Raw genomic sequence first — 13,268 nt, 5'->3', positions numbered from 1 at the left:
AAGTTGTCTTTGTATGAAATTTCTTACAAAGAGAATCTTCTTATACATGGGTATACCATACTTACAATATGTCAACTGAAGTCAACTTTTCCTCGATCATTCATGATCAAGTCCATGAACGGACCCAAACAATCAACTAATACATGACTAATCTTTTAACTATAAAACTATAATATCAATGGCATACAAGAGTATAAAAGCTACAAGATGACAACACTAGAAGTACTATCTTCAGTCCCATTTAAAGAAATGTTTACCAGAAAATTTTAATACAATATTGAGTAAATTTAGAACATCTTCACATGAACTGTTGATAGAAATGGGTAGACACTCAATCATAAGGTTTAAAACAAAATGCCACAAATGTGATTTTAACGAAATTGAAAATGAATACCATTTTGTTCTGTCATGTCCTTATTATTCTGATTTATGACAAATATACATCAAACGATGCTATTTTACTCGACCATCCATCAACTTTTTTCAATAAGAAACAGAAAAGCATTATGTAATTTAGCAAGGTTTTTGATAAAGGCACTGAGCCTAAGATACTTATAAAGATATATTATATATGTTTGCCCATCCTCCATATTTGGTCACATGATTCTTTTGACATGGTTATACTCACTAGTATATTGTTACTTGATAATTATATAACTGTACCATACCAATGAGATGTTTCTCAAGGTTTCAAGAAACTAAACTATAAACAAGTGTAAGACATGATTCAACATGGGTTGGTCTACATCAACATTGTCAGCATATTCTTTTGAATTTCATTTTTTTCTTTTAAAATATTGCAGACATTTATTGTAATGTTTTCATCCCTAATTCTTAAGGACTGAATTTCCCACCAAACATACGCCACTAAAAAGATATTTGTGTGAAAAGTTCTCTGTTTAAAATCCTCATGAACTTACAAATGTATTTGTGATTTCTCTATATTTACATTTAAATAAAAATATACAAGAGTGTGTGTATTTCTATTGTATACACTATCCTCTCCCCCATTGAAATCAAAGCATAGAAAATAAGATGACCACAATTTGACCTTGAAAATTGATAAGTGCATGTCTATGACTGCATGAGTCTGTCATGGCTATATCAGGTATAGGGTTTTTCTAGTCTTTGGTTGTATTATTTGTACATATCAACCAACAGGTGCAAAGCAAAATGCCTCTCTTCCTTTTCACAACTATGTTTATTATGTGAAGTATTTGTGATGGTTTCAAATCATCAGTTCATTAGTTGGGTGTCCCCGTAGCATAGTGGCTAACACATTTGCTTCTCACTGCTGCGACCTGAGTTAATCCTGGTGATTGACAAGGTTGTATGTGAGAGCCAGGGTATAGTGTTCACCTGCTCAGACAACTGTGGTCTTTTTTCGAATATTCCAGTTGCCTCCTCCCACAAAATGACCCCCCCCCCCCCCCCAGCTGGCACCAACATCCATGCAAGTCAAAAAATAGCTAGTATATATAGGTGTCTTGTGCATTCTTTCTCATTCGGTAAGTTCATCAGAACAAATCCAGTTTCATCATCATTGTGGCATGTGCTTGTACATGTACCAGATCATGAAACCGAGTGCTCAATCATTTCAGAAAGAAGATTATAGTCTAAGAGTTCATTTTCATAAAATGACACCAATTTTAAAAAATCCATGAAATTCAATGCCCATGAAAATTTATGAAACCACTTTGAGTATTTCAAATTTTCCTCAGAAACTAATATCAAAAATAAAAAAAAAAAGAAGAAAAAAAAGAGTTAATAAAATATTCACTCCATCATCCAAGTCACAATCCTCTGAATCAAGGTCCGTGAATTCCCATTCATCTTTTTAGTGAACATTCTTCAAGGGCCCCAGCACCAGAACCACTAACCAAAAGCACATATAGACCCAGTACCAAAACCATTAAGAGCCCATGCAGAACCCTTCCTTAGCACCAAAACAAAAAGGGGGTCATATGTAGACACTTGCTCTAGTACCAAAACTGTAACTTAGGGAGACCACAAATTTTACAATTTTGGGAATAGTCGCATCCTTTTAAGCTCATCATGGCAACATATTTTTCTTTAAAGATTGCATCATTTATTGAAGTTTTATTCCCACAGTGAGAGTGAAAGAAAGACCAACTACTTTTTTTCAGACATAAAAATCTAACAAAAGCACTCCTCCCCCATCATCATTCACCCTGCTTGATGTGTCGGTATACTTGGCGACTATAGTACATTGTACTCACTTGACAACTGTCCATTCTTGGCTCCTACACTGGAGTCATCTTTTGCTCGGTCTGGAGGATTAGCCACTGAAATAGGAATAAGAGTACGATCAGTAATCGGTGTGCTTCCATGTTTCCGATCTGGAAGATGAATAACACTGTGAGGAGCTGTACTCTGTGAACATTCATCATCCATCCCATCCCGGGGCTTGGCTCCGAGAAGGGATCCATTCTTCACTACCATTACCATATCGTATCATATAGGATTACTTATATCGCTGTTTTGGTTTCATCAATCTTTTGATATGCAAATATCGTATGAATCTATTTCCAAACATTTGACAAATCTGTTGCTCTGTATGTCTAATTAGGACTGCAGGATACCATTCAAAACATGTATGGTATCTGTAAGAACAAGAACACTCCTTAATTGAAAAAATTTACAAATTCAATGCTTTGTTTACAATTTGAAATATTCAACACATTTATAAAAATATCGTTTGCTAATAATTTGTAATGACCAGGTCTTGTAACCATAGTTACAAGAGATAAATTGTTTGTCTCTGCAAATAAATGATTACATACAGAAATTATTTCTAAAAGTTGATCAGGAGTACAATTTGTGTTAAAGTGAAAAGATTATTGCAACATTGATTTTCTGCGTTTGTCTGATTGGTACATATATAGAAATTGCATGTCAAGACAAAATTTCTCTGCTGGCGTTAATTCCCCAAGACTGTGAACAATCTATCTTTATTGCAGGAACCAGTCAGCCAAGGGAAATGGTCTAAGAGACACATTGAAGGACATTGGTCATAAAAAGGAGATTTATCCCAGGCTGGGTCTTTTTGTGACCACAGACTCCCACAACTAACTCCAGATTTATTTGAGTATGTGGTCACAAACTCACAATATGATTGTCACATGGCAAGATGGACAATTTCCCTAGAGGAAATTAATGTTAAGCACAAGGGGACATAAATTGAAATGCAGGCAGTTAAAAAAATATGTCAACATCAATGTCAACTTTGAGCTTGGAATTGCCCAATGGATGCGGGTCCGATATTGATCAATATTCCTTTATGAAATTCACATACCAGTCACCATTTGCTATAACCGATTGACTACTGGTTATATGAACACCAACCAATTAATCAGATATTAGGGTTTTGTTTAACACTTTGAAATTAAAGGACAATGCAGCTTTACCAGTCTGCAGATGTTACTGCTGACAAAACATAATTTTGTGTGATCTTTTTCATCAAATGCTCATCCCCACATAAGGCATGCTTTTTGTTTTTAACATGATCATGCAATATAAGCATGTACAATGCATAATGTCTTTTTCATATTTGAACTTTCTTCTGTTTTCTGCATGTTCATGTACATCTAAATTGTAGATCAAAACTCACACAATTATTACCTTCACTAGCTTGCATGGAATTCTCTACCAGACATGTAAATTCTTTGGAATTAATTCTTTTCAATTTTGAATCAGACTCTTGTTACAGTTTAGAAACTGTTTGAATTCAGAAACATTTTCACAAAATTTCAGCAGTCCTCTATAGATAATCATTGGAGTCACAACTTTAAAAAGGAAGAAGAAGATAAATCCTGGAGTTATTTTGTAGTTTAAGTAGAAGTACAATGTCACAATCCTAAACCAAAGTGTATTAATGAATATGTATCAAAATAGAATCATGACCCGCACTCAATATTTCAAATCATTAATGTCTATGATCAAAGTCCCACAAGGTTTGTGTGTTCAATGATATAATGTAAAACTAAATACATGCTAATCAAAATCATCAAGTCACTTGAAGCTCCTTTATTTCACAGACCACAAATTTGCGCAAATCTTTGGTAAAAGGACCCTATAGGTAGATATAATCACTTTAGTAATTTGAACAATAGTTCTAGATGGGTTTGTTAAAACAAATGTGGGATGAGTTTTAATGGGCACTTGGTCTGTTAACTGTAGTTTTGATACTCGATATGGTTCAAGTCAGACAGGAGATTCTAAAGTAGTATAATACCTCACAGTTCACAAGTTAATTTAGATGTCAAGATCTCGGCCAGAGGACCTATATGTTATGACACTGTCACAAACCATTGAGGGGGGGGGGGATAAAACATCCAACCATTTAATGGTATAGGGAAGGAATCTGTAGTATTACATGTACAAGCCTGAGAGATTGTGATAAATTCATTAACAAAGATTAATACCAAGATATCATCTACTTATTTACTGGCTATGAGGGCAGTAACAACATTATTGTACCCCAAAGACTGCATGTATTTTGTTAAATTGATTGCTTTTGAGATGATCAAATCTAATTGTCTGAATAACCAGTAAAAGGTATCTACCCATACACAGCATTACTTAGGTGCTCCCGGGAACACTGTGTGTGTACGATGGCATATTCATTAATCATGGTATATATACATTTTAAACCTGTTCATATTACTAGGGCGCACACATGCTAAATATTAAATTAATATCTCTCACACTAAGAAAGTTCAACAGGAATGACAGACTGATGAACAATAGGCAAGGTAATCCTTGGATCTTGCTATTTTTCAAAAACGACACTAAAAAATGAGAAATATTGACGTTCATCACTAGATGGTGAGACAAGAGGTAAAGTATAGGTTACAACTGACGTCACCACAGATAACACTGGAATTTACGTTAATCATGTGTCTCACTGGTAAAAAGTTTCAAGATTGTTCATTCATAGGGAAAATAGTTTCAAAACTATTTACTCCAAAGACAAAATATCTGCTTTGTTAGAAAAACATCTATTAAAATTCATGAAGGACGATTATGCATGTCATCAAGATCTAGAAATTATATCTATTTTTATCAACATAATCTTTTTTTATATTATAGCTGTGGTTTTCAAAATACTCCCCATCAGTACTTGGTATAGTGTTTGGTTGGTAAGTAACTTATACAGAACTTTAGTTGGTAAGTGACTTATACAGAACTTTGGTTGGTAAGTGACTTATACAGAACTTTGGTTGCTAGGTGACTTATACAGAACTTTGGTTGGTAAGTGACTTATACAGAACTTTGGTTGCTAGGTGACTTATACAGAACTTTGCTGCAGAAGCCGGGCTGGAGTCTTAGAGCATAAGTCCCGCCATCCTGTATTACTAAGGAACATAAGCTTCTTGTAAACTAATTTGTCTCGCAACAATGACAGCAATACCATGTGATTCAGTGACAAATTTCCTCATTAAGTCACAATTCATCCAATGTTTGGGAATAAGGTGACAGGTTTTTGCATTTGTTAAGGCACTTCAGGAGTCTGATTCTGTTAAATTTGATATCCACCACCCTAACAATCTCTCTTTTGACAAAATCCATATACAGCACAATTGATCGTGATGATTATAAGTTTATACAGCACGTAGGATTCTTTTCTGATGATGATACATTCATTTGTTCATCAATTTTTGGCATCAAATTTCCAAGACATTTGTCTAAGCACCACCAATCTTTAATCTCAAGAAAAATGTTTATGCAATGCATGGTATCGCATTGCTCAGGTTTAAGAGACTTGATGATTGGAAGTTCAGATTTTAGGCTGTGCATGAATAAAAAATAATATTTAACATTTTCCATCTCTAGGAATCATAAAAATCCTATCTTAAAAAAGAATCAAGCCTTGTCTAATTTAGCATTTAAAAATGACATTTATATATAATCTTGAAATTATTGCCCTTAATTGTCTAAATTTCCTATGTCAATTGTTTCCAATATTTATTTTATCAAATGGAAAAAACTTGCATACTCCACCCCCCCCCCCTCCCTCCCCAATGAAACTTGGTATGAATATATTTGTTGCCTTCACAGATACAAATAGAGCAGGGAATGGCAATCAAATACAGAATTGCCAATCAGATAACCACAATTTGTTCTGACCAATTAACTGGTTAATCAGATCAAAATACACATTTTGGTCATATATTGATTGGTTTTATTTCTAGAGTAAGCTTTATTCATACATACAAAAAAGAATTTAAAAACCTGTCAGACTATTATTCTGTTTATGTCTGATTAGAATGTTACTACTATAGAATTCAATTTCAATAAGCAAGAAAAAAATAAAAGACAACATGCCCAAGGTATCAGAGACAAAAACACATGCAGTCTATTACTCCAGATATATTGAAATTCAATTATCTATCATATCCAAAGTTCAATATAATAGATGTTGAACAATATACTATTAATAATTTTACTGGAGATTTATTTTTACTTCAATATAACAGATAGTTCAATATAAATAACTTCAATATAAGTGGAGTACACTGTAATTTTTAAGATTAGATGTCACAACTTCATTTTGCATTTTCATCATCATCTGAACAAGCACTTTTATATAATCACAATTTTTTAAAAAAAACCATTGATACTATTTGATCGACAAAGGCCATGGATAGAAGACTTTTTATTTATCTTTTGCTATGTTTAACTCTCTCTATTTTCAGTATTTCCAGGTGTGCGATGTCGTGTGTGTGCACGTTCAGTGACAACTTCACCCCAGGAGCACATAAACACTGAAAGCAGTTACATAATAATACTCAGCAGCCATTCTATCATCATTCACACATCATTAAAGGACTGCTGGACAAGCTGGGCAGTGAGGCAGAGTTTATGCACAGTATAATTACCACAAACTGACCAATATCCCTATACTGTAATGTTCAGAGTTTTTGAAATTGAATTGGAAATAATTCTTTTGATAAATATTCCAAAAAATATGCCCAAACAAAAAAGTTTTAAAAATCAAAATTTTTGAGAATATTTTCGTGCATGCAGTTTCCTGCATGAATAACTTGGCTTGAATTTGGTGTGGATATAAGTACATATGTGTGTTTGTGTGTGTGCGTGAAAGTGATTGCTACATCTTATGACACACATCAAAATATACTTTTCCAGCACTCATCAATATAAATGAATTGCATTTCATAAAAGTACATGCCATATGAAAAGGTATATTAATGACATTTTTGCAATCTCAACAATGCAACACCTATAAACATCATTTTAAAAATCCACATATATTAATCAAGTCTCCATCCTTATCACATTAATCAAAATGCATCAATAAATGATTGTGTGGTTCTTAGATTCCCCAACTTAATTATCACATATCTTATATTTATCTATCAGTTCAAATATCTGCGATCCTCATTTTTCTTGCACACCATTGTACATACAGCCATTACTTCAAACTTTTTAAAGATCTACAAAATTCTCTGCAATGAATCCTCACACATGCAGGCTTCCAGTTTTAATTGTAAGGTGTTAAATTCAGCATTATATAATCTCCATATAGATTATGAACACTACAAAATGAATGACGGGCATGTATGTTTAATTGCCTTGAATTTGGCAAAGTAAACCAGAAGTTTTTTGTCAGGTAGCAATACGATAACAGAGCTGAACTTCCAGATTCTTGCATCTGAATAATAAACATGAGTTTCAGAAACTCTCAAAGTATACAATAAAATCAAACTGACTATCACCCTCCCGCACTCAGCAACACTTTGTTCAACTTTACAAGGGGCAACTTCACAACCATGTGTGAGCACCAACACTCTTAGCAATACGTGAAAATATTACAAAAACAAAAAACAAAAACCCAATAAAAACCCAGCTATTGTTACCACATTATGTAATTCTTTTTTATATCTCCCATGAAACTATACAATTCATTACTGAAGAATAATCGCAAAATGTACAGACTCGACCTTAAATTTACAGACTTTTCTCCATGTTCATTAAATTTCCAATTAAAAGTCCAATATAGAAAGAATAAAAGAATTTTTAAAAATTATTTTTATTTTGTTATTTTATTTTCTACATGACTTGATAACAAATTAAGCAACCCATATAACAATACATGTACTTACTGAGACACTGAAGCCCAATCAATTCACTTTAAATTTCCTATATTTTCTCAAAATAATTTCTTCTTTCCGAGCTCTGTTTGAAGATTCCTTGATCAACACACAGGTTTGCGCTGCATCACAGGAATGACATTACAAACAGTTTCTGACAGCCGTTTGCTGTTCATATGATAACGAAGTGTTAATAATTTGTTAAAATCACCACAGTTGGATCAAATAGGTTCTCATTAAGACATTGATCTGCTTCAGTCATAAAACAATAGATGCCCAACTGTCAATTGCAACGGCCCAGATAAACCCAAAAATCCCAATAAATTTGCCTCAGTTATATCTCTTAAACATGTGGATTTGGGGAAATGAGTGGGTAATTTTAGCGTAAAAATCTATAGTCATATTGACACTTAATTTTATCAATGATTAAACTTCTGTCAGACCCTATCCACGCCCCTTAATCCAAAATATCACAGCCGATGCATGAAGGAAAGATAAATCTGGAGAGTTGTTTGTGCAACGATGCTCAACAATCGATTGGAACATTTAACTCATCCATCAGATTCTTGATTAGGTTGCAGTTACTGTTTGTCAGCATATATCCCATAAAATTCCAACCACTGCCCATATCAATTCTTAAAGCTAGCAATTTGATATGAGTGTTCTTGTGTATGCAAATATTTTCCAAACAAATTAATTATTCCCATCAAAAGGAATAAATGGAATCCAATCAATACAAGATGCCTTGGTGATCTCTAAAGATTTCTCTGAAAATTTGAGAATCATACACAACATAAAATCAAGAAATTTATTCCAATATTACACATTGGGATTTGGAGAGCTGTTTTTGTAAATAATTGCTTTATATATGTATTATTATAGAAAAACAATATGAAGAAAACACAAAACGTAATCAGACTCCCTGCAGTTCAAATCTTTTAAAAGGTTTATTAATTGGTGTCCTAGCTAGCATGCAATTAGTGTGGATCTGAGCAGCAAAACATTACCACCTTATTTTTTAGATGACCAAAATTGCATAATTCTGACAGCAACATCCGTTTTGATGACCAAAATCAAAACGACTGTTCTGAATTAGTTAACATTAATTTGATTATACTTTGGAGGACCTATAAACTCTCTCCTCCACAGGAAAAGGAGCAGTCACTACGAGTATTTAAAGTCTTAGATCTGACACTGCTGAGATTCAAACCCCAAGATCTCCTGCTCATAACAAGGTGTCCACTCTACCACAACAACAAGCACAAAACTGCCATGTTCTACAAACTATGATATCAGAATTTATTTTCAGCTTGGAATACAATACCGTATAAGCAGAATGTTTAGCGAGGATTTAATTTTGGCATTATTAGCAAGTGTTGAGGCCGCCAAAATTGAAAATTGGTAATATCTATTGATCCATATCTGAGGTAATTAAGGTAAATCTATACTCCGCCTTAAATGGGCTCAATCATGAAAAAATTGACTTCATAAGTTAGATATATATTCCAGTAATAAATAAACGTTGAAAAATATATATGTTGACATGCTATTTTCATTGTTATTGCTTCTCAAAAGTAAGCACCTCATCCACATATAATCAGCATTAATGAAGACCCTCCTTCTTATTTTTCTTAATAATTATTATTTTCTCCAAACAAATGGGTTGCAATAAGCAACATAGACAATATACCCATTATTTAATGATATGTAATCATTTATTTTAATAAATTTGAATAACTATTTCCCCAATGTACACTTTGTGAGCCCAAACATGTTAAAAGAAATACTGTTGAAAATACCATTTGATGTCAATATTTGTCTTTTCCCCAAATTTTTATGAACTAAACCTTGAATAAATTGTTTTATATTTACAGATTATCTCAGAAAAAGGATTGCGCAAGAAAATCATATGTTGACACATCATTTTAAAAGCTATATAAGCTCTACAACACGTACCCCCCCCCCCCCAAATCTTGAATTATACATTATCATACTTTGATACGACATGTGAAATTTTAGTATATTTACAACCTTGGATAATAATTTGAACTATGCTAAACTATAAGTATTATAAGATACTTATTTATAAGATACATACTTATGTTTCATGTTTTATATTTACAATGAGGATAGGTACAGCTTTTAATGTTTTATTTATTTTCTATGTATTATGTGTATAACATTCTCTTGTAAGGTATATATGCATTGTAAAGCACCTTTGAGCGTACACAGTGTATGAAAAGGGTGCTATATAAATATGGTATTATTATTATAAGATACATGTGGTTTGCAATTAGATTTTTACATTTTATTTGAAAAAAATTCTTCTAAAGAAGGCTATTCACAATGAGAATGTAAAACGAAAGTAACAAACTGAATTTTAATGGTTTTGCTTTTATGATTCAATGCATTTGTGTAATGTGTGTTATATCTTATATCCTATGACAAAGTTTTATATGAATATCTACTGGTCATGAAATCATTTACATGTACATAAATTGGATACACATGTATGCATGTACATGCATACACCACTTACGCTGATCTAAGTAGATGCAATCTCAATAAGGAACTAATCGCGTTATACAGATGCCGCCCCAATAATTTTGAAAAAAAAGAGGAGATGAGGAAAAAATGACAAAATTATGACGGTCTGTGAAATAAAACAAATTATTTGCATCCGTTCTTTGAAGCTGAATTAGAATGCGTCAATATCTGCAACATTGGAGCAGCGAACACAACTACAATATCTGTTGTCACTGGAGTGCAGCGAAGTGTGAACTTTTATTTTTACACAAGCTTACCATGTATTTGTTGATGATAATATGGATTCATTAGAGAGTAGTACTTTTGAATTAACAATTTTTATGCTTGAGAATTTGCACTCATATGGATAAGTCACCATTGCCCGTGAAGGGCTGCAAAATTTAGGTCTATGCTCGACGCTGACGGCCTATGAGTAGGGATCTTTATCGTGCAACACCTGCTGTGACACAGGGTCTAGATTTTTGCAGTTTCATCTGAAGGACTGCCCCATTTAGTTGCCTTTTACGACAAGCAAGGGGTACTGAGGACCTATTTTAACCAGGATCCTCACAAAAGAAATATTATTATAATGATGCTGGTGGAAATATGACTTGGTCCCCCCTTTCCCATTCGTCTCCCCAACTTTCTGATGCCCCCATAATTCCATATGTTGAACACAGATCATTGTGAAACCTTTACATACATGAATAGTCAATGTACCTCATGGACATGTACAATGCAAATGATACGCCCTCACCCGCCAAAATGTTGTCTGTTCTCCAACCAATTTTTTTCTAAAGCTTGAATCATCTTTAGCCCCCCCCCCCCCCTCCCTTTTCAAATATAAAATTTGATTGCAGCTGATAAGAACACCCTGGAATCGGACATTTATATCGTCATGTAAAAATAAAACCGATATCGTTAAAATACCACATTTTGGAAAACGGATGCATGGTTCCGCATTTACATTTGATTGTGACATAAGGCCGAGTATAGGGCTACTTTAATAGATATCTTTCTTGGAATTATGAAGTCCCTAAAATTAGCTCTCGCTAAATATATATACTCATTAATTTGTGGACAAATCACTTTGTGACTTGCTAAAATTCCACTTATACATGGTATATTTATTATAAAAGAATGTGTATCTCCAACAATAAAAAGTCATAAAAAAAAAAAAAGGCACTACATTAAGTGCAACTGGAGCATGCAAGACTGAAATTGACTCTGTGCAGCCATCAATCACTACACGTCAACTACAGAATCACATAAGCTAGCTATTAATTTTCACTCCCTGATACAGAGGCTCTGTAGGACACTGAATATTTAATTTCAATCCATCCGACATTACCCATTAAAGGTTCTATATTGAAAAACAACACCAAACCCTCCATTAAGGAGTTTGCAGTTGATGGGATGGAAACGCTGATAAATAGATTCATCCCAGTGCCATTAACCATGCATTCAATAAAAACAATGAATATGTACATGCAGGACTGATTGAAAAAAAGATATTACTCTTTCTCATTTTTCATTTCCAATTTTATGGAATTAATCCAGAAAGAATATACTATTAATACAATAAGGCAATGGCTTTCTCCAGTCACATTATTAATTGCTGAAAATCGGAATTTCTGTGCAACCTAAAATATAGCTTCTTAATTACTGTCCCAAAAGGGTAAAAATGTCAAGTGGCTTTATATGAGATGCAGAAACAAAGGACTGAAATTGGAACATTTTCCACTGAAAATTATTTTAACTATCAATTGTGATAGTGATAGTGAATTAAAAAATATGTCAATGACACTATCAATTTGATCAACATCTATGGAAAATGGTGGATTTTGGATAATAAAATATAAAGAACATTGAAAAATTGCACAAAATATGATTAAATAGCTTCATGAACATTATAATCCAAAACCTGCATCAATGTGCTGTTGCTTAATTGTTGCTATGGTAATGCTCATCTTTTTAAATTACAATGTACTTTTTAAAGAAATCAGTTCAAATTCCAATTACATCAGGTAATTTTTGAGTCTGGGATTTGTATTTTTAAAAACATAGTTTGATAAAATCATAGCACGTATTTATGTTTGGTGCAATGTCATTTAACATCTGTATCATTTTTACAAATAGAAATTTTGATGCTTTTATTTTTTGAATTTTCATCATCCATCAAACATTTCTGGCATGTCAAATTTCACTGACATACACAGTATGATGTCATTACAAACACTTATATCCACCCCTATAGAGCCACTTTGAATTTTACTCCCTTTTCAGGACCATACATGTACATATGGACATGAAACTTTTTTGTTCTTTAATTTAAATATGAGTCTGCATTTGAGGTGATATAATTTTAAAGATAATGTAATAATATTTCCACATAATGATGATTATCCTGGTTAGTCAAAGTTTACTTCCTGTGTCCTTACTACTATAACAATTCACAATATCACAAAGTTTACTTCCTGTGTCCTTACTACTATAACAATTCAGAATATCACAAAGTTTACTTCCTGTGTCCTTACTACTATAACAATTCAGAATATCACAAAGTTTGCTTCCTGTGTCCTTATATACTACTATAACAATTCAGAA

At 33.0% G+C, this 13,268-nt stretch overlaps 1 protein-coding gene across 50 annotated transcripts in view; it reads right to left on the bottom strand.

Moving 5' to 3' along the window:
* Positions 1–13,268, bottom strand: part of LOC125682373 (dual specificity calcium/calmodulin-dependent 3',5'-cyclic nucleotide phosphodiesterase 1A-like) — a 196,329-nt gene that overhangs the window by 36,759 nt on the left and 146,302 nt on the right. For 42 of the 50 annotated variants that reach the window (XM_056154997.1, XM_056155004.1, XM_056155018.1 and 39 more), the window contains one exon: positions 2,241–2,306. The exons of 3 other annotated variants lie outside the window; for them this stretch is intronic. In XM_056154997.1, the coding sequence (XP_056010972.1) occupies positions 2,241–2,306 (66 nt within the window). Of the gene's footprint in view, positions 1–2,240; positions 2,307–8,147; positions 8,633–13,268 lie in introns of those variants that run through there. 5 more of the 50 variants (XM_056155020.1, XM_056155024.1, XM_056155021.1 and 2 more) reach the window with 1 other exon arrangement.

This window comes from Ostrea edulis, chromosome 2, assembly GCF_947568905.1.
Source record: "Ostrea edulis chromosome 2, xbOstEdul1.1, whole genome shotgun sequence".
NCBI lineage: Eukaryota > Metazoa > Mollusca > Bivalvia > Ostreida > Ostreidae > Ostrea > Ostrea edulis.
This window is presented reverse-complemented; position numbering and strand designations above follow the sequence as displayed.